Source organism: Octopus sinensis, linkage group LG9 (genome assembly GCF_006345805.1).
Source record: "Octopus sinensis linkage group LG9, ASM634580v1, whole genome shotgun sequence".
Classification (NCBI taxonomy): Eukaryota; Metazoa; Mollusca; class Cephalopoda; order Octopoda; family Octopodidae; genus Octopus; species Octopus sinensis.
This window is the reverse complement of record NC_043005.1, coordinates 16,523,682-16,544,195: the sequence shown is the minus strand read 5'-3', so window position 1 is coordinate 16,544,195 and position 20,514 is coordinate 16,523,682. Positions and strand designations below refer to the sequence as shown.

Here is a 20,514-nt window from a genome sequence, read left to right as displayed (position 1 = left end):
GGCAACCAAAGCCATGTGAGGGGATTTGGTAGACGGAAACTGAAAGAAGCCTGTCGTATATATGTATGTATGTATGTATGTGTGTGTATATGTTTGTGTGTCTGTGTTTGTCCCCCCAACATCGCTTGACAACCGATGCTGGTGTGTTTACGTGCCTGTAACTTAGTAGTTCAGCAAAAGAGACCGATAGAATAAGTACTAGGCTTACAAAGAGTAAGTCCTGGGGTCGATTTGTTCGACTGAAAGGCGGTGCTCCAGCATGGCCACAGTCAAATGACTGAAACAAGTAAAAGAGTAATGAACATGATAGATATCTGGCTGTAGAATATCTGCTTCAGTAAATTCCATCTGGCCGATGCTAGCATGGAAAAGTGGACGTTAAAATAATCCTTTCTATTATAGGCACAAGACATGCAATTTGATGGGAAGAGAATAGTCGATTATGTTGAACCCCAGTATTTCACTGGTACTTAATTTATCAACCCCAAAAATAAAAGGCAAAGTCAACCTCAGTGGAATTTTGAATCCAAAATTTAGAAATGGGTGAAACACTGCTAAGCATTTACTCCAGCCTGCTAACGATTCTGCCAGGTCGCCAGGATCTTTTTGGTTTGAACGGCAGTTTTTTCTAGCGGTGTCATATGAAATTGTCACCCATAATTATGACCCTAGTATTGATCTATTGCATTTCAATCTGTTTTAGGGTTAGGGGATCTTTTTTTCTTCACAAATGTAAATAAACCCAATCTGTTTCTTAAACGAGGGACATATTCATATGGCACAGAATGTTTTTTTTACCTCAATAGACGTCAGTGATTGGTTGAAATTGCAGAAATTGAAGAAAAAAACAACAAATATCTTACAAACTATAGAATTTTCTCAATAAAGCCAAGAGAAAAAGATGTTTTATAAACACATTCTACCAGTACACAAAGTTTAAAATTTCTTAGTTACCTAGAAATTATGTTAAAAACTGCCGTTGAAAACGATAAGATCCGCTTGCCGCCTTGTGGGCGTTAAAATAATGATGGTGATGATGCTATCACCAGAAAGAAGCCAGAGGTCAAATATGATGTATTACTTTACTGTTTTACTGATTATATTTGTGTTTTATTTAAATTTTATTTCAATGCCATGTTATCCCACATCCTGTCAAATATTTTGTTAGCAGTTAAAATGCCTCCATACAATTCCCGTTGTTATAGAATTGTCCTGGATTTATGTTTAAGATAAAAAGCAAGGCACAACAGTCTGAGACATGCCTAGAATGCTTTTATATTTTATGGGTGCAGCCATAATTGCCTGGTTAAGAAGTTTGTTTTGCCATCACATGGTTCCAGGTCTAATCCTACTGCATGGAATTTTAGGCAAATGTCTTCTTACACTGTGAATGGAATTTGTTTTAAGAAAGCTGTGTATGTGTGTGTATGTGTGTGTGTGTGTGTGTGTATGTGTGTGTGTGTATTCATTTGTTCTTTCACTTAACTCTTTAGCATTTAAACTGCTGCCCGTATCTGGCCCAAATATTCATCTGTTTTCTGTTCAGACCTTCCAGATCTTGCCTCTCACACTTGTCCTACAATGTCATTCTAAAAATATACTCATCATTGAATTCTTGTAGCTATGAGATAACGCATGATTAACTGAAAGCAATGTAAACTAGAAAAGCAATAAATTCGACAGAGTAATCTGAATGGTAAAGGATTAATACTGTTGTTGCATGCTTGCATGGGTTGGACAGGGATGTTTTTGAGGCAGAATTTTACATCTAGTAAAATTTAGTAAGGCGGCGAGTTGGCAGAAACGTTAGCAAGCTGGGCGAAATGCTTTGTGGTATTTCGTCTGCCGCTGCGTTTTGAGTTCAAATTCCACCGAGGTCGACTTTGCCTTTCATCCTTTCGGGGTCGATAAATTAAGTACCAGTTATGCACTGGGGTTCATGTAATCAACTTAATCCCTTTGTCTGTCCCCTCTATGTTTAACCCCTTGTGGGCAATAAAGAAATAAGAATTTTACATCTGGTTGCATCATCATGTTCATCATCATCATCATCATCATCATCATCATCATCATCAGGAGTCTGTTTTCCATGCTGACATGAGTAAGATAGTTTGACTGGAGCTGATAAACTGGAGAGCCACACCAGACTCCAGTCTAATTTTGGCTTGGTTTCTGCAGCTGGATGCCCTTCCTAACGACAGCCACTCCAAGGGTGTATTGGGTACCTTTCGTGTGTCACTGTCATGGGTGCCTTCTATGTGTCACCGACACAGGTGTCTTTTACATGCCACCAGCACTGGCCATGACTACGATCTCACTAGGCTTATAGTGTCTTCTCAGGTGCAGCTGATTGCTAAAAGTTTCAGTCTCTTGTCATTGTCTCCTTCAGACTCATGCATATATATATATATATATATATATATACACATACATATATATATATACACACACACTGGGCTTCTTTCAGTTTCATCATCATAATCATCCTTTAATGTTGATTGTCCATGCTCGCATGGGTTAGACAGTTTGACTGGGCTGGCATGCTAGAAGGTTGCACCAGACTCTAGTCTGATTTGGCATGGTTTTCTATGGCTGGATGCCCTTCTTAATACCAACCACTCTGAGAGTGTAATGGATGCTTTTACATGCCACCAGTATCTTCCATGACTGCAATTTTGCTCAGCTTGATGGGTCTCAAGCACGACATAATGCCAAAGGTCTTGGTCATTGCCTTCGTGAGGCCCAATGCTCAAAAGGAACTCAGCCACTTTGCTTCCATGAGGCCCAGCGCTTGAAAGGAACTCAGCCACCTCACCTCTGTGAGGCCCAACACTCGAAAGGAGCTCAGCCACTTTGCCTCCATGAGGCCCATCACTTAAAAGGAACTCAGTCACCTTGCCTCCATGAGGCCCAACACTCCATCTACCAAATACTTATGGAAGGCTTTCGTGAGCTAGGGCTATATAGCAGGAGGCACATATTTACAGGGTGACCCCCAAAAAACAGTTTGAATAAAACAATGCAGAGTGATAGATTGAGATGAACAGTGGTTCCAGCAAGACGCCCCCCCCCCTGCATCAAATGACTTCCTATCTTGACTGAGAGAGCAATTTGAGGAGAGGCTGATCAGCAGGAAGTGTGATGTTGAGTGGGCACTACATTCATTGGACTTGAACCTCCCCCCTCCCAGATTTTTATCTGTTGGGGTATCTCAAGGATAATGTTTAACAGAACAACCCTCAAATGATTGGTGAACGATTGGCAGCAATCACAGCAGAAATCAGGGAAATCCCCAAAAAGGAATGTGTTTAGGTCATTGACAATTTTGCACAACAATTGCAAGTGTTTGCGTGACGTATGCCATTTGGAGCATATTTTGAAAAGAACACGGCTTTTATGCAAAGGGAATGATTGTACAAAGACCAAAGTTTAAGTCCAGCAAGTTTCATGAAATTTGCTGGACCTTTTTAGGACTTGATAAAATTTTTATGGCTTCTGTTGTTTTTTTTTTGGGGGGGGGTCACCTTGAAAGTAGCCATTTAGTAGTATTGAAAGTAGTATTGAACCCTAGACTTCTTAACTACTCAGTCATGCCTGTGCCTTTGTATGGTCAATGAAACAAAGTAAGAAATAGTTTTCTATATTTTTTTAAATAGGTGCTGGAGTGGCTGTGCAGGGTTCAGTCCCACTGCATGACACCTTGGGCAAGTGTTTTCTACTATAGCTTTGCGCCAACCAAAGCCTTGTGAGTGGATTTAGTAGATGGAAACTGAAAGAAACCCGTCATATATGTATGTATGTATGTATGTGTTTGTGTGTGTGTGTTTGTCTCCCCACCCAACATCACTTCACAACTGATGACGGTGTGTTTATATCTCCGTAACTTAGCGGTTCGGCCAAAGGGACCGATAGAATAAGTACTAGGCTTGCAAAGAATAAGTCCCGGGGTCGATTTGCTCGACTAAAGGCAGTGCTCCAGCATGGCCACAGTCAAATGACTGAAACAAATAAAAGAGTAACTTTCCATGCAAAGTGTATCAAGAGAATCTATTTTTAAGGTGCACCATAAGTTTTAGAAAAGGTTGAGAATCACTCGGCAAGTTCATAAAATATCAAAATTAAATGAATAAATAAATAAATAAATAAATAAAACTGTGTTTTTTTTTGTATTTTTTTTGCAGACATCTACAAAGAAGCATTTGAAAATACGCGGAAGATTGAAGAGAAGAAGTTTCGGGTTAAGTTTGATGCTCTCCTCGGCCAGATGCAGAAAGCTCTGGAAAAACAGTCCCACGATGACCAGTCAAATATTTCATGTAAGTACATATCGGACAGCTCCTCCTCCTCCATCCACTTCCACTTCACTCATCCTCCTACCCCTCACCCCTCCTCCTCCTTTTCCTCCCGCTCCTTCTCCTCCTCCTCCCTCTCTTCCCCCTCCTCCTTACAGTAAGTGGTGAAGACAGATCAGAGCATGGGAAATCTAGTGTTAAAATATCAGTGATGATGACAATACAGTTCTATGGGCAGTTGGCGTGGTGGTTAAGAGCATGGGCTACTAACCCCAAGATTCCGAGTTCAATTCCATGCAGTGACCTGTATAATAATAATAATAATAATAATAAGGATAATAACATTGAAAAATACCTTAGGAATGAGAACCCAGGTTCGAAATTTCCCCAAGACACCTGATGAAGGCTGGAGGGTATATCAGCCAAAACATTGTGTTAACAACAAACAAGATGAGGACAAATATACGTCAAATGTAAATAATGTAAATAAAGTGATGATGATGATGATGATGATTTATATATATGAAAATACAAGCACATACAAGTAAGTGAGGGCATGTGGCTAAGTGGTTTAGAATGTTCGGTTCAAGATTGTAAAGTCATGAGTTCAATTCCCAGTGGTGCATTCTGTCCTTGAGTAAGACACTTTATTTCACGTTGCTCCAGTCCACTCAGCTGTCAAAAATGAGTATTACCTGTATTTCAACGGGTCAGTCTTCGTCCTTGAGCAAGACACTTTATTTCATGTTGCTCCAGTCCACTCAGATGTCAAAAATGAGTATTACCTGTATTTCAAAGGGCCAGCCTTGTCACACTCTGTGTCACACTGAATCTACCTGAGAACTACGTTAAGAGTACACATGTCTGTGGAGTGCTGAGCTGCTTGCATGTTAATTGCATGAGTTGGCTCTGTTCCATTGATTGGATCTACTGGAAACCTAGTCATCGTAACTGACTGAGTGTATTGAACAGATTATCAGATGTGCTTATTAGACATCACTGGTCACAATGCACTTTCTCACATATTGTTGTAGCCTACAAATGTTATTACCCCGTTGGATAGGTGGGCAGGCTAACATCTCTGAATAGGGTGCCAGTCCATAGCTAGGATACTCAGCCACAGCTGAATCAACTGAGTCAAATGTGAAATGGAGTGCTTTGCTCAAGAAAACAATCCACTGCGGCCCTGGCAATTGAAACAAGCTTGTGATTGTGAGTGCAACACACTAACAGCAAAGCTTCATACCCTCACAAATATACACACTGAAATACGAACCAGAACATCCACACACACACACACACACACACACATACATACACAGTTACGAGAGTTGCTGAAGCATGGAACAAACTGCCGGCATCAGTTGTCGGAGCACTGCATCCTTCAAAACTTCCATGCTTTCTGAGATTCGCCAACACTACACTTGATTTTCTCCCCTCCATACACACACAAGCATGTATCTGACTCATACATGGTTCGCTTTCCAGACATTTTTATATTACTGCATGTACTTTATATGCACTTTCTGACAAGTTGTGGTGCACCTGAGCACCGTATACAATAATTTCATTATTATATATTATACTAGCAGCATAGCCCAGCGTTGCCCGGGTATGTAAGAACCCCTAGTAGGCAACGACTTGCGGCTACAGCTGCGATTAGCAGAAGTATGCCAAGGTTATGTTGTCTGGTCATGATTTGTTTCGTTGACTGCTTGAAGTGGCGGAATTTATAAATTTTTTTCAAAACTGGGGGAACTTTTCAAAATTTTCGCTGCGTTAGTTTTGAATTATGACATTGGGCTATGTGTGTGTCAAGTTTCATCAGAATCGGTTGAAAGCCGTGGTCAGGGTGAGGGTACAACCTGACAGACACACAACCTGCCTTTTATATATAGAGAAGATATCACAGCTACAACCATTTGATGTGTGGTGATCTCTAGGTAAGGTAGATAACTCTGCAGACCTCAATTTTCCTCAGCACTGACAAAACTGGTTCCACTCTAAACAAAGAAAGGGCTAGCATCCAGCTGCAAAAACAATTACCCAGACAAAGAACATCACTCGTTTGTTAGTACAGGGAAGAAAATGTTGTAAAATAACACAAAAATAAGAAGAGAAAGAGGTGAAAGAAGTTATAAAAAGATACAAAACATCGAAAGAAAATAGAGGAAATCTGGTTTTTGGTTTAAAAATAAACAAACATCAACATTTGAAAAGGCCATCACATGTAACAAAATGAAAAGGAAAAAAAGTTGATGTAAAATTACCATAGAAAAACATAATGAAACAGGGCTTATTTCCCAGCAATAAACAGGGCACAAGGTGAACTGGAAAAGTGACTGGGTCATAACTTTTTTTGGTTATATTTCAAACAAGACACTTGCCTATGTGTGTTGTAATCAATATAAAAAAATAATCAGGAATTTGGGAGTAGATTTAATAAATTAACTAACTTCGTCATAATTAAGCTGGTGTTTTGGAACATAACTTAATAAAATTGCCCATGTATAAAATGAGAACGGGAGAATTTATATTTTAATGATATAAGGTTTTGTGTCATAGAACCAGAGGTAGTTTCAGAAGAGCTGGTATAAAAAAAGGTTCAAGAAGACATCTGATGATCTGTGAAGGAGGGGCTTGACTGTGTGAGTATAGCTGGACAGTTGATGGTTATGGAATGGGAGTTGGAAGAGAGAGAGAGAGAGTAATGCTGTTGGGTGCTGTTAGGAAAGCTAGACAAGAAGTTGTGGGGAGATCAGAAGTTAAGATGGTGACCTTCTCTCACAAATGAAATGAACAAAAAGTCAAACTGAGGTAATGGTGTTCTTTATTTTACATCCTTCCAACCCATTTACCAACCTTGGAAAATGAATATTAAAGCAATGATGGTGAAAATCCTTACATATATATACATATGTATATATATGTGTGTGTATGTATATATATATATATATATATAGTTGAAAAAAGATTAGAGATCTATGCAAATCAAATTTTTATATATAACATATGGAGGTAGAAATAGCACAGAAGTAAGTCTAAGACATTTCAATTTAAGAGGGAATTTAATTTCGATGTATCTCATCTTATCAAATATCAGTAAAAATTTATAAAAATTTGAAGTAAAAACAGTTTATCTTCTGTCTTGGGTCAAGAACATGTCTGGGGATTTTTCACTGAAGTCTTCTTAAAATATAAATTAGTATAGTGTTCAAAGTGTTAAAGAGTGAGAGAAGGGGTGTCCATTATCTAAAAGAAATATTTGTGTGTTGCCTTCAATGGAGCAGCTGAAAAGCATTTATTGAATATCTCTCTCTCTCTCTCTCTCTCTCTCTCTCTATATATATATATATATTATATATATATATATATATATATATATATATATACATATATAAATAACAGTAACATTCGTCCCGGCCAGGACTGCCACATTATGTTGGCAAATAATCTTTACTTTAGAGTACTGTTACTGAATGTCTCTTGTTGAGAGATTTAAAAATAATAATTTTTCTATTTATGGATATACTAGCTGGTGTACCTGGTAATTCCTGGGACTAAAGATGTTCTATTGAAACACCTTGTTACTCTGACATAAGAAAGCAATTTCATTATAATTGTCACAAAATGTGTATTTTCCACCATGAAAAAGTACAAAAAACTGTCAGTTGGAGGAGGAAGAGATTGTATGTATATGAATATATGAACAGCATGTTTGAAGAAAGTGCAATAATAATGCTCATGTTCACTGATGGTTACTCTCAGTAACTGCCTTTAGCTTATGGAGTTCTTGTTTTTATAACTATCAAAAAGCAGCTAGAAGGAAAGATATATTGTTGAGAACAAATGATTTTGTTGGCGGTCTGTTATCTCCATTCCAGCTCCTGGCGGCCAAGAAGAGGTTAGATGGGTTAAGTGTCAAAGATAGTATACTCCTTAGCAAAGACATCTGGAAAATGTATAACTGCTGTCATTCACATAGAAACTATTGTTTTACCATGAGAAAAGCACTGTTGAAGTGTTAAGTGCAATTTGGTCATCAAGGATTGAATCCATGCTATGCCTGCATGAAGCCACTACAAATACGTTGTGGGATAAAAAAATTTATCTACTGTCATAAAAAAAGTGTAACTGTAAAAATGCAGAATTATCAGAGTAATGGGCATTCAAAAAAGTATGTATGTATAGAAATGTATGAATGAAGTTTTTAATGTTTAAGATTCGATCTACATATGTCATGAGGTTTCTAGACATGAGTTCCACTCATGTGTCAAATCAAAATCAATAAAATGATGTGGGAGGAGTTAGCTAGCAACGCCACAAACAAACACGCACCGATTTTCCACATATGTTGTATATATATATATATATATATACACGTGATACCTATATATATATATATATATATATATATATATATATTTACTATTTTTCTTTTAGAAATGTATTCTCAGTTCATTTGTAGATCAGGTAGAATCATTAGAGCAGCAGATAAAATGCCAGTGATATATAGTTATGGATTTTTATGTTCTGAGTTCAAATCCTATTGAAGTCAATGTTGCTTTACATTCTTTGAGAATCAATAAAAAAGAAAAGGAACATTCAAATATTAGTGTTGTTATATTTGATTGCTCATACCCACTGAAATTTCTGGTGTTGTGCTTATGCTAGAAATCTATATTTCTAATTAGCAGACTGCCTATTATGTTTTAATTAATTTCCAGTGTAATCAAAATTTTGAAGATGTTTAATAAAATATCTAACTGTATATATATATTGATATTTATTATGTTGGTAACTGAAGTCTCTCTTTCTTTATCATTCATCTTATAAAGATTTGATTATCAAGAGTTTAATTTAAATGTGAACAGTGTAGTAGGAGCAGAGTCCCAAGTGGGCAGATATAAAAGGGTCCCAAGTGGGCAGGTATTAAAGGGACCCAAGTGGGCAGGTATTAAAGGGTCTCAAGTGGGCAGGTATTAAGGGGTCCCAAGTGGGCAGGTATTAAGGGGTCCCAAGTGGGCAGGTATTAAAGTGTCCCAAGTGGGCAGGTATTAAAGAGTCCCAAATGAGCTGAAGGGTTTAGCTGATACAATTGATTCCAATACTTGACTGGTACTTTAATTTTTCAACCAAAGAATAATAAAAGGCAAAGTTGACATGGGTGAGATTTGAACTCAGGATGCAAAGAGTCAGAGGAAATAATAATACATACATGTACATCTCAGACCTTTGATTTTAAGGTTATCAATGTGCAGGTCTTACCCCATTGTGTTGGCTCTACAAAATATATAGTGGTTTTCCTTAGAGCCTGGCCTTCTCTTAAACTCATTCATTCATGGATGGATTTGAACTAATGCTGTTGCTTTATTTTATACAACAGTGGACAGTCTCTGCACGTGATACCTATTGATGATGGAAAGTACAACAGTTATTTAAACGTCCTGATCATAAATACACTAGTTAGTGCCAGTGATAAGATATAACTAGGCTGACTGTACATGTGACCAGCTGCAAATGTGTTTTTAAATGATACTTTATAGCAACAGTAGTTTGTGAAATATCTATTTGATGTGGTCTCCAGATTACATTTACAGATCAGAAGCTATTAAATAGAAAGCAATTCGTCCCATCCCAAGCAGAATAAAGGAAAGTTGATCTCATCTAAAATGTCTGATCAATACCAGCAAAACCTTTTATTTTTATTGGGTTTGTAACAACACTTTAATACTAAAGTTTTATATTGTTATTTTGATTTTATGGCTCTCTGTCTATGGTGGGAGTAGGTTGGATGGATCTTCAAATTTCAACATTTACATGTATTCTGAAAATAGGTGTGGATGTCTTGTAGTTAACTGGCTTTTTAAATCAGTTGTGAGGTTGTATTATTTCAGCCACATTGTAATTTATTCTGTGGGACAAACAGACAGACCTTGATGAGACATGTCTATGAACAAAGTTCTGTTTCCTGGTTGAAGCATATTCTCTTCAATTCTGCTATTAATACTCTTGAGAAAAGCAAGAACTTCATACATACTCATCCCTTCTTGTACAATTTAGAGCTGTAGCTCTTTAGGTTAAGCTGCAAATATACCATATAATTGATGAGTATTTCATTAGCTTATAATACTGAATTGAAGTCCTTCCTGATGAAGATTTGGTTGTTATTTCTTGCAACCCAAGCAACTGCATATAGGCTCCTTCTTTGACATGTAGATATTGGTGTTGTTTAGTCCTACGTTGAACTGGTCAACCTTTTTGGTATCAACCCATCTGAGACCAACCTGATTCTATCATCATCTGTCATCCAGTGTTTTAAATCCTGGTTTTGTCCCTGTTCATGGGGGTGGCTGGATCTACCTCAGTGCCATAACAACTGAGGTAGGTAGGTGCAGCCCACCCCAACCTTTGGGTTGGCTGGTGCCCATTCTCCTTTGCTATCGTGAGGCTTTTTTGGAGCTGGATTTTCCACAGGGAGCATGCCCTTGCTTACCCCCAACCTCAGTTTCTAGACACAAGTGGCCCTGAAACCAAGGCCTTGACCATGATTTTTAAGAAATGTGGTGGGGAAACTAGCTCAAGAAGGCAGGGACGCTACACCCGGAGATCCCTTTCAGAGCATCCCTACCTACTGAGACCAACCCGATTCTATGGTACTTCATATTTTAGGACCTTCCATTAAAATTTAACGTTAATTTATATTCCAAATTCCAGTTAAATAATGGAAACTGTGTGGAAGCTTGTCTTATATGTGCATGTGTTTGTGTGCCTATCTTTGTGTTTGTCCTCCACCAGCACTTGACAACCTGTGTTGGTTTGTTTATGTCCTTGTAATTTAGTGGTCTGGCAAAAGAAAGAAAGATACAATAAATACCAAATCTAAAAAAATCTAAAAACACAAAAAAAATAAAACATATAAGCACAGGGGTTGATGTGTTTGACTGAAGTCCTTCAAAGTAGTGCCCCAGCTTGGTCACAGTCCAATATTTAACAAAAATACAGCAGCAAAAGGGTTAAGCAAATTTACGATCAAAAGCTTTCTAGCCATGACTACCCCAACTTCTTCCTGCTGAGCTTATCTTGGGCTGCATTATCTAACATGTCTATCCTCTTTTTAAAATGTTTGACTGCTATTTCTAACATGTTTAGCTGCCCACATAGAGGATCTCTTGTTAATGCTGTCATTGTTTAACCCCAGGTGAGCCCTAATTGAGAAACTTATGATCAGTGGCATTCCATCTGTGACCATCTTAGCATTCTGCACAATCTTCCTTCTTTCTTTCTTTCTTTTTTGGCAAGACAATAGAGTGTGATTTGAGGAAGATTTGTCTGCTATTTCTAGCAGGTTGTGTCATTGTATGAAGGCTCTCTCTCTCTCTTGATGCTGTTGCTGATGGTTATGCTATTTATGATGTTGATTATGATGCTGGTGATGTTTAATGTCACATTACTATAGTTAATAGATTAATAGAGCATAGCTAATCTGATGGTCTTTTAAGCTGTTTCTCCATGCCACCCCCCACCGCCCACGCCTTTGACATTAAACACACTTCTTCCACCTCTCACTACTGCTTCATCCTCTCTTCTTCACCACAGCACTCAAACACAGCTAACAACAACAACATCAACAGTTATTTATTTAGTAAAGTGATAAGGTTGTAAATGATATTTACAACACCTGTTATTGGGATTTTTGAAGGGGAAGAGCTGGGATGAAGGTGATGGCAGTTACAGCGATGTTGTGATGTTGGTAGAGGTAGTGGTGGTAGAATAAGTTGTGGTGGTAGTGGTGGTGTTAGGCCACTCCTCTGACAGGCAAACTGGTGGTGGTGATGCTGTTTAGTCCTCTGTAAGCCCTGTCCCAGAGGACCTGTGAGCAGCTCCAACTCATCTTTTTAGTTCAAACCCTCATCCAAACTTGGTCACCAAGAGACTGAACCAGTACCTTTCCAATCTGAAAAAATGTTTTTTGAGGGCAAAGGACTTGCTGCTTTCTCTCAGCAGCAAAATTAACTGTGACCACATTTGCCCCTTACACCACCTAGCTCTGTCATTATCCTCAAATGGGAATTTTAGGCTATATTCTGTCTCTGGAGCAACAACCAAAGATATGAGAATTCATATTTGGCACAATGTTTACTTTCTCATGACATTGTAGAAGAATGGTAATTCTTGCTTGACAAAGAAACAACATTCTTAAATCATTCGCTTGAAGTACACCTGATACCCACCCCCATCACTGCCTTTTTTTTAAATGTCTCATTCACTGTTCACTTCCTGTGTATTATTCTATATACTCTACATGCATTCTTGGCTACCTTTTCTGATTAGTTATAGTGTACCTGAGCACTGTATACAATAAGTTCAATAGTGTACCTGAGCACTGTATACAATAAGTTCATTAGTGTACCTGAGCACTGTATACAATAAGTTCATTAGTGTACCTGAGCACTGTATACAATAAGTTCATTAGTGTACCTGAGCACTGTATATAATAAGTTCATTAGTGTATCTGAGCACTGTATACAATAAGTTCATTAGTATACCTGAGCACTGTATACAATAAGTTCAATAGTGTACCTGAGCACTGTATACAATAAGTTCATTAGTGTACCTGAGCACTGTATATAAGTTCATTAGTGTACCTGAGCACTGTATATAAGTTCATTAGTGTACCTGAACACTGTATACAATAAGTTCATTAGTGTATCTGAGCACTGTATACAATAAGTTCATTAGTGTACCTGAGCACTGTATACAATAAGTTCATTGGTGTACCTGAGCACTGTATACAATAAGTTCATTAGTGTACCTGAGCACTGTATACAATAAGTTCATTAGTGTACCTGAGCACTGTATATAATAAGTTCACTAGTATACCTGAGCACTGTATATAATAAGTTCATTAGTATACCTGAGCACTGTATACAATAAGTTCATTAGTGTACCTGAGCACTGTATATAATAAGTTCATTAGTATACCTGAGCACTGTATACAATAAGTTCATTAGTGTATCTGAGCACTGTATACAATAAGTTCATTAGTGTACCTGAGCACTGTATACAATAAGTTCATTAGTGTACCTGAGCACTGTATATAATAAGTTCATTAGTGTACCTGAGCACTGTATACAATAAGTTCATTAGTATACTTGAGCACTGTATACAATAAGTTCATTAGTGTACCTGAGCACTGTATATAATAAGTTCATTAGTGTACCTGAGCACTGTATGCAATAAGTTCATTAGTGTACCTGAGCACTGTATATAATAAGTTCATTAGTGTACCTGAGCACTGTATACAATAAGTTCATTAGTGCACCTGCGCACTGTCTACAATAAGTTTATTAGTGTACCTGAGCACTGAATATAATAAGTTCATTAGTATACCTGAGCACTGTATATAATAAGTTCATTAGTGTACCTGAGCACTGTATATAATAAGTTCATTAGTGTACCTGAGCACTGTATATAATAAGTTCATTAGCGTACCTGAGCAATGCATACAATTTACTGCAGGGCTTATCTTGGTCCACATTATCTAACATGTCTACTTTTGGTAGGTTGAACAACTGTTTGAAACTTCTTCTGTTAGTGGGGATATCAATACTAGTGGTGTTATCCGGTGCTGTTGTCAAGCGATGGTGGGAGGGACAAACAAACATACACACACACACACATATATGATGGGCTTCTTTCAGTTTCCATCTACCAAATCCACTCACAAGGCTTTGGTCGGCCCAATGCTATGGTAAAAGACACTTGCCTAAGGTGCCACTACATAGGTAGTCCAGTTCATTACAGAAAATATAACAGAAAAGTTCATTTCTTCAATTGCATGTAACATGGGCAATGCTGGGTATCTCTGCTAGTATATATATATATATTTCCTGTACTTGTCTCATACACGCGAGTACTGTCCAAATCTCCGACCATTCACATACAGCTAGCTGGCATTCAATTGGCGTATCAAGTTTCGGGCATTTTGATTGGGTTTTGGATAGAAAATTCACAAAAAAGTCACTTTTATTGATTTTTTAATGGCTTTGCGAGATGACTGAGGAAATGTAAAGATGTGCACAACCACACTTGGATGGTTTTGAATGACCATAGAAAGTGCGAGCACTATAACTGAAAAATTGTGGATTTGTATAAAGTATACACGCGCACACACATTTTGCTGTTTGTATATATATATATATATATAAAACTGTAGTTGTGTGAGTGTCTGTCCCCTTCGATTTAGATTCCTAACTACTCCCACATTTTGCAGTGCAGTTTAACCAAATTCGGGTATCTTATAGTCGTGATTCATATCGAGCCCGTCTGAGTATTAGCGCGCGTCTACGATGAGTCTACGATTTTAAAAATAATTTAACATCATTTTTTATTCCATTTTAATGCATAATTTTTCGTGTGTTGATGGCGGTGGAGTTGGCGTCCATGCTCACATCTGTACCTGTTTGCTTCTCCCCCTTCTTCCCTCCCTCGTGAAGCTGTGGGGAAGGGAGTGTAAGGAAATTACCGTCGTAAAGCGTTGTCAAGGAGACCAGCGTTCTTTTAGAACAACGACTTCATGGCTTGAAGACACCAAAACAGAAATGGCTAAGAAAGCCCGAATTGGCATCTATAAGGGAAGTAACTCTCTAAAAATGCTTATATATTTATTTCCCTTACAAACCCGAGCAATGCCGGGCGATACTGCTAGTATATTATATATATATATATATATATATATATATACACACACACATATATATATATATATATTTTCATGTTTGGATTAACTTTATATATATGTATGTATGTATATATGTATTATTTATATATCTATATCATTAACATGATTGTAGAGTCTATATACACAATATTTATATGTCTACATCTTTAGTATTTAAACCGGTTATATCCAGCCTATATATACTTTTCTACTCTAGGTGCAAGGCCCAAAATTTTTAGGGAGGGGGCTTGTTGATTAGATCGCCACCAGTGTGCCACTGGTACTTAATTTATCAACCCTGAAAGGATGAAAGGCGAAGTCGACTTCAGCGGAATTTGAACTCAGAACATAGAGAGACGAAATTCCGCTAATCCAGCCTATATATTCTACCCAGTTTTATGTTGAAACTGGCCAGATCCAGCCTGTTGTACCTACCCTACAATGTCATTCTAAAAAATAAGCAATGACATCAGCAAAATCTCAAGACTATATATCTTGCTTACCAACCACATGGTTCCGGGTTCAGTCCCACTGCATGGCATCTTGGGCAAGTGTCTTCTACTATAGCCTCGGGCCGACCAAAGCCTTGTGAGTTAATTTGGTAGATGGAAACTGAAAGAAGCCCGTCGTATATATGTATATATATATATATATATATGTGTGTGTATGTTTGTGTATCTGTGTTTGTCCCCCTAGCATTGCTTGACAACTGATGCTGGTGTGTTTACGTCGCTGTCACTTAGCAGTTCGGCAAAAGACACCGATAGAATAAGTACTGAGCTTACAAAGAGAATAAGTCCCGGGGTCGATTTGCTCGACTAAAGGCGATGCTCCAGCATGGCCGCAGTCAAATGACTGAAACAAGTAAAAGAGAGTATAATACATGATTAATTAAAGACTTAATGACAACAGTAGCACAAGAAGAATATTGTAGGAAAAAAATCATGGTGATGATGATAATGTGATTATGTAGATGATGATGATATTAATCAAATTCTTCCTTTTCTTTCTCCAGTTGGTGACATAATGGTTAATTATCGCAGCCGTATTCGAGAATTGTTGTCTGATTTATCACAGCGGTTACAGCTGGCTGTTGAGAGTGAGTATCTATTACATATCTTTATAGTTTGTGTGTGTGTGTGTGTGTGTGTGTAAGTATAAATAAAACCTAAAGTCTTCGTGTTACACACATGCACGTTTCATATTTTTAAATTGGTTTGCAAGAATCATCATCATCATCATCATTTAATGTCCGTTTTCCATGCTAGCATGGGTTGGATGGTTCGACCGGGGGTCTGGGAAGCCAGGAGGCTGCACCAGGCTCCAGTCTGATCTGGCAGTGTTTCTACGGCTGGATGTCCTTCCTAACGCCAACCACTCTGTGAGTGTAGTGGGTGCTTTTTATGTGCCACCGGCACAAGGGCCAGAGGAGGTTGTCAACAGCCACAATCGGTTGGTGCCTTTTACGTGCCACCGGCACAGAAGCCAGTCAAGGTGGCACTGGCCTTGATGTAAAACTGTGTTGAAACCAAAATCGACAAACTTTGGGAGGGTTATACTGCCAATAAACACATGCACACACATTGGTTGTAGCTCACTTCAATTTTACTTTATCAACTAATTTGTCATTGATGTTTTATCATGCTGCTGTGACCTTTTCAGTGATTTCAAATTCTCCAACTAATCTTGTTTATCTAATATACATAAACTTTAGCTCTAATACATAGACTTTAGTATCGAATATTCATAAACTTTAGTTGTCATCCATGTGTGTCTGTTATCATTTTGTCTGTTTCTATTTATCTTTCTATTTTCCAACATAAGAATGTGATTGAGTGGGTGTGTGTATGTGTTTTGCATGTGTGTATAGCTTGTATGTTTATGGTTTGTGTATGTGTGAGGTTGTTGACTTTAGTTGACTTCAATCCTATTTTATTTTTGCATTCTTCTATTACTGGAGTTATGTTGGATGTTACCCCACTCATTTTTTTCTTCTAATATAGATGTGTGTGGTGTTAGAATCAGCTTCCAGTAAACGTTCTACTTCTGTAATCTCTGGATCCTTTATATATACTCTTTTACCTGTTTCAGTCATTTGACTGTGGCCATGCTGGAGCACCACCTTTTAGTCTAGAAAATCAACCCCAAGACTTATTCTTTGTTAGCCTAGTACTTATTCTATCGGCCTCTTTTGCTGAACCGCTAAGTTACGGGGACGTAAACACACGATCATCGGTTGTCAAGTGATGTTGGGGGGGACAAACACAGACACACAAACATATATATACATATATATATATTGGAATGGGCTTCTTTCAGTTTCCATCTACAAGGCTTTTCCACTCACAAGGCTTTGGTTGGCCTGAGGCTATAGCAGAAGACACTTACCCAAGGTGCCATGCAGTGGGACTGAACCCGGAACCAGGTGGTTGGTAAGCAAGCTACTTATCACGCAGCCACTCCTGCGCCAATGTTGAAAGAATTTTTATTTCAATATTTTTTATGGAACCACTATATTTCTGTTTGGCATATTAGTAGAGGATAAATATGTATTTCTTTTTATTTTATTCCCCTCATTGTACTTCAATCCTTTCACCCATACTGCAGGCCATTTCTCCAATATTGGTTGTGACCCATGTGGTACACTACATACTTAGTTTTGCTGTTTATCTATGAGTTGGTTGTGTACACTCTGCAGTTGTTGTCAGCAGGGTTTCATTCTCAAATGGGTATCACTTATATAATATAATAGAAATTGTCTAGATGTGTCTGTTTTGCTTTTCTATTATTTTGGCTTTTAGTTTAATTTCATGTTGTGCTTTCGTAAATTTCTGGTTCAGCTCATGTCTGAATTTAGTATCAATGAATGCTACACATTGTAATTTGGTGTTGTCATACCATGAGCCTTCCTTGTAAATTGCTTTTCTTTCAAACCTCATTGAACAAACTCAAAGATATGATGTTCATTGATGTTACACCCTGTGGTGAGTAAGTTTGCAAATTTGTAGTGTACCTCATGTTGTACACTACATAAAGTGCATGGAAGAGCAGTGTAAGAATACTGCCACAGTCTATATAGGAGAAATGGTTTATAGTTTGGGTGAAAGGATTGAGGAACACTAGTGTGAATTGAATACTAGAAAACAGACATCCTTATTCTACCAACATGCCATTCAGTTAAGTTAAAATAAAACTTCTTTCCGTATGTCCGAATGATTTGACACACTGACAAGTTACAGATGTTGCACACATACTAGAAGAAGATTCCCTCCCCACACATGGCCTCAAGAGGGAGTGAGTGAAATAATTCTGATACTTCCATTGCAGTAAAACAAGGATGAAGATAAAGTAAGATAAAAGTCAACCACCACTCATTCACTCATGCGTACACACAAATACACTTTCACAGACTTACCTAAAAACTATACATATTTCTTTATTACCCACAAGGGGCTAAACACAGAGGGGACAAACAAGGATAGACATAGGTATTAAGTCGATTACATCGACTCCAGTGCGTAACTGGTACTTAATTTATTGACCCCGAAAGGATGAAAGGCAAAGTCGACCTCGGCGGAATTTGAACTCACAACGTTACGACAGACGAAATACTGCTGAGCATTTCGCCTGGCGTGCTAACGTTTCTGCCAGCTCGCCGCCTTACCTAAAAACTATACAGCCATACAACTTACAGACTACATACATACACACCTTCTTATGTTAGCACTAACATAAACAATTGCAAATGAAAATTAAATAAAAAAATTTTAAGTCATAATAAACACAAAACAGTAACATAGAAAATATTTGATAATGTAACATACACTAGATAATAATTTGATAAAATGAAATTATTGAAAAAGGGCGTAGATGTGATTAAAAAAAAATTGACAAATTAGTTAGCAATTAAATTAAATCTAAAGTGAACTACAATCAGTGTATGTGTGTGTGTTTATTGGCATTATGATCATCACAAAGCAAGACAAAGTGAAACATTCAAGAATTTTTTCAAGGTAGAAATAGTTCAACAAAAGAGTAGAACTATTAGGACCTTGTATGCATGGAATGAAATATCTTTTGTATAAGGTTGTCCCAAAAGTTTGTAGAAAGTCTTGGAAAATAATGGTCTTTATTTTGAGGAATAATTTTTGTTGTTTTTGTTAGTACTTGGTGAGTAAAAATTCAATTTTCGCAAGTGTTTACGAACTTTTGGGACAACCTAATATTAATGTTAACCCTGAATTTTGTTCTGGTTCAGGAAATAAAAATGTTGGTTTCAAAGGAATTAAAAAAAAAAAAAAAGTCATACACACATTCATACATTGTTTTTAAAATATATATATAAAAAAAATGCTTCTTTAAAATACTACTTAAACTATAACACAGTTTCCTGAGGGTAGTTCTTAGCGTGACCTCATTTGTATGAAGTTTAAAGTTTTGGAATATTCCTCTGAGAGCCAAAAACGAAATGGAAAACATGAGCTTTACAAATAGCCATTTTTGTATGTGTCACTTGCACAATTCATTGGATAAATGCAAAGATGAGCATTTTCTTTACGGCTGTCATATAATATTTCAAAATACATTGAAACTATAAATGATTCAAGCGAAAAGAGGTTCCATGCCATTCTGCCATCCTCAGTGGTAATATGTTTGTCTGTTTCTAATATTCACAATGTATTTTCTACTGTTTGTTTATTACAGACTATCTCGAAGATGATGAGAACTCTGCTGCTTCATCACAGAAAGTTAAACACATTGTATCTCGCTTGGTTGAGGATCATCTGGGAGAGTCTGTTGATCTGGTAAGCCCACTGATGAACAACTATAATAATAATAATCATCATCATCATCATCGTTTAGCGTCCGCTTTCCATGCTAGCATAGGTTGGACGGTTCAACTGGGGTCTGGGAAGCCAGAAGGCTGCACCAGGCCCAGTCTGATCTGGCAATGTTTCTACGGCTGGATGCCCTTCCTAGTGCCAACCACTCCGTGATTGTAGTGCGTGCCTTTTACGTGCCAGACGAGGCTGGCAAATAGCCACGATCGGATGGTGCTATTTATGTGCCACCGGCACGGGGGCCAGGCGAGGCTGGCAACGGCCACGAACGGATGGTGCTTTTTACGTGCCACCGGCACGAGACCAGTCGGGGCGGCACTGGCAACAGCCGCGTTCGGATGATTCTCTTATGTGCCACCAATGATTAATTCTTTTTATTGGCCACAAGGGCTGACAAATATGATTGGAAAACATAAAGGGACAAAACAGGACGAAATGTTACAAAAGGTTTGGTCCGTTTGTAAAAAAAAAAACGAGTAAAAAGCAGTTTAACAACGAAAATATAACAACGAAAAACTCCCAGTAGGGGGAGGCGTTACGAAAAAAAGGATAAGGTCTCACATGGAAAAACCCGAAATTATTGTATACAGTGTTCAGGTGCACCACAACTTGTCAGACAGTGCTTATAAAGCATATGCAGTAATGTACAAATGTCTGG

At 37.8% G+C, this 20,514-nt stretch overlaps 1 protein-coding gene across 6 annotated transcripts in view; it reads left to right on the top strand.

The window, feature by feature from the left end:
• LOC115215681 (titin) overlaps positions 1 to 20,514 on the top strand; it is a 247,123-nt gene that overhangs the window by 86,699 nt on the left and 139,910 nt on the right. For all 6 annotated transcript variants that reach the window (XM_029784952.2, XM_036505800.1, XM_029784953.2 and 3 more), the window contains 3 exons: positions 4,182 to 4,316; positions 16,031 to 16,114; positions 19,720 to 19,820. In XM_029784952.2, the coding sequence (XP_029640812.1) occupies positions 4,182 to 4,316; positions 16,031 to 16,114; positions 19,720 to 19,820 (320 nt within the window). The remainder of the gene's footprint in view (positions 1 to 4,181; positions 4,317 to 16,030; positions 16,115 to 19,719; positions 19,821 to 20,514) is intronic.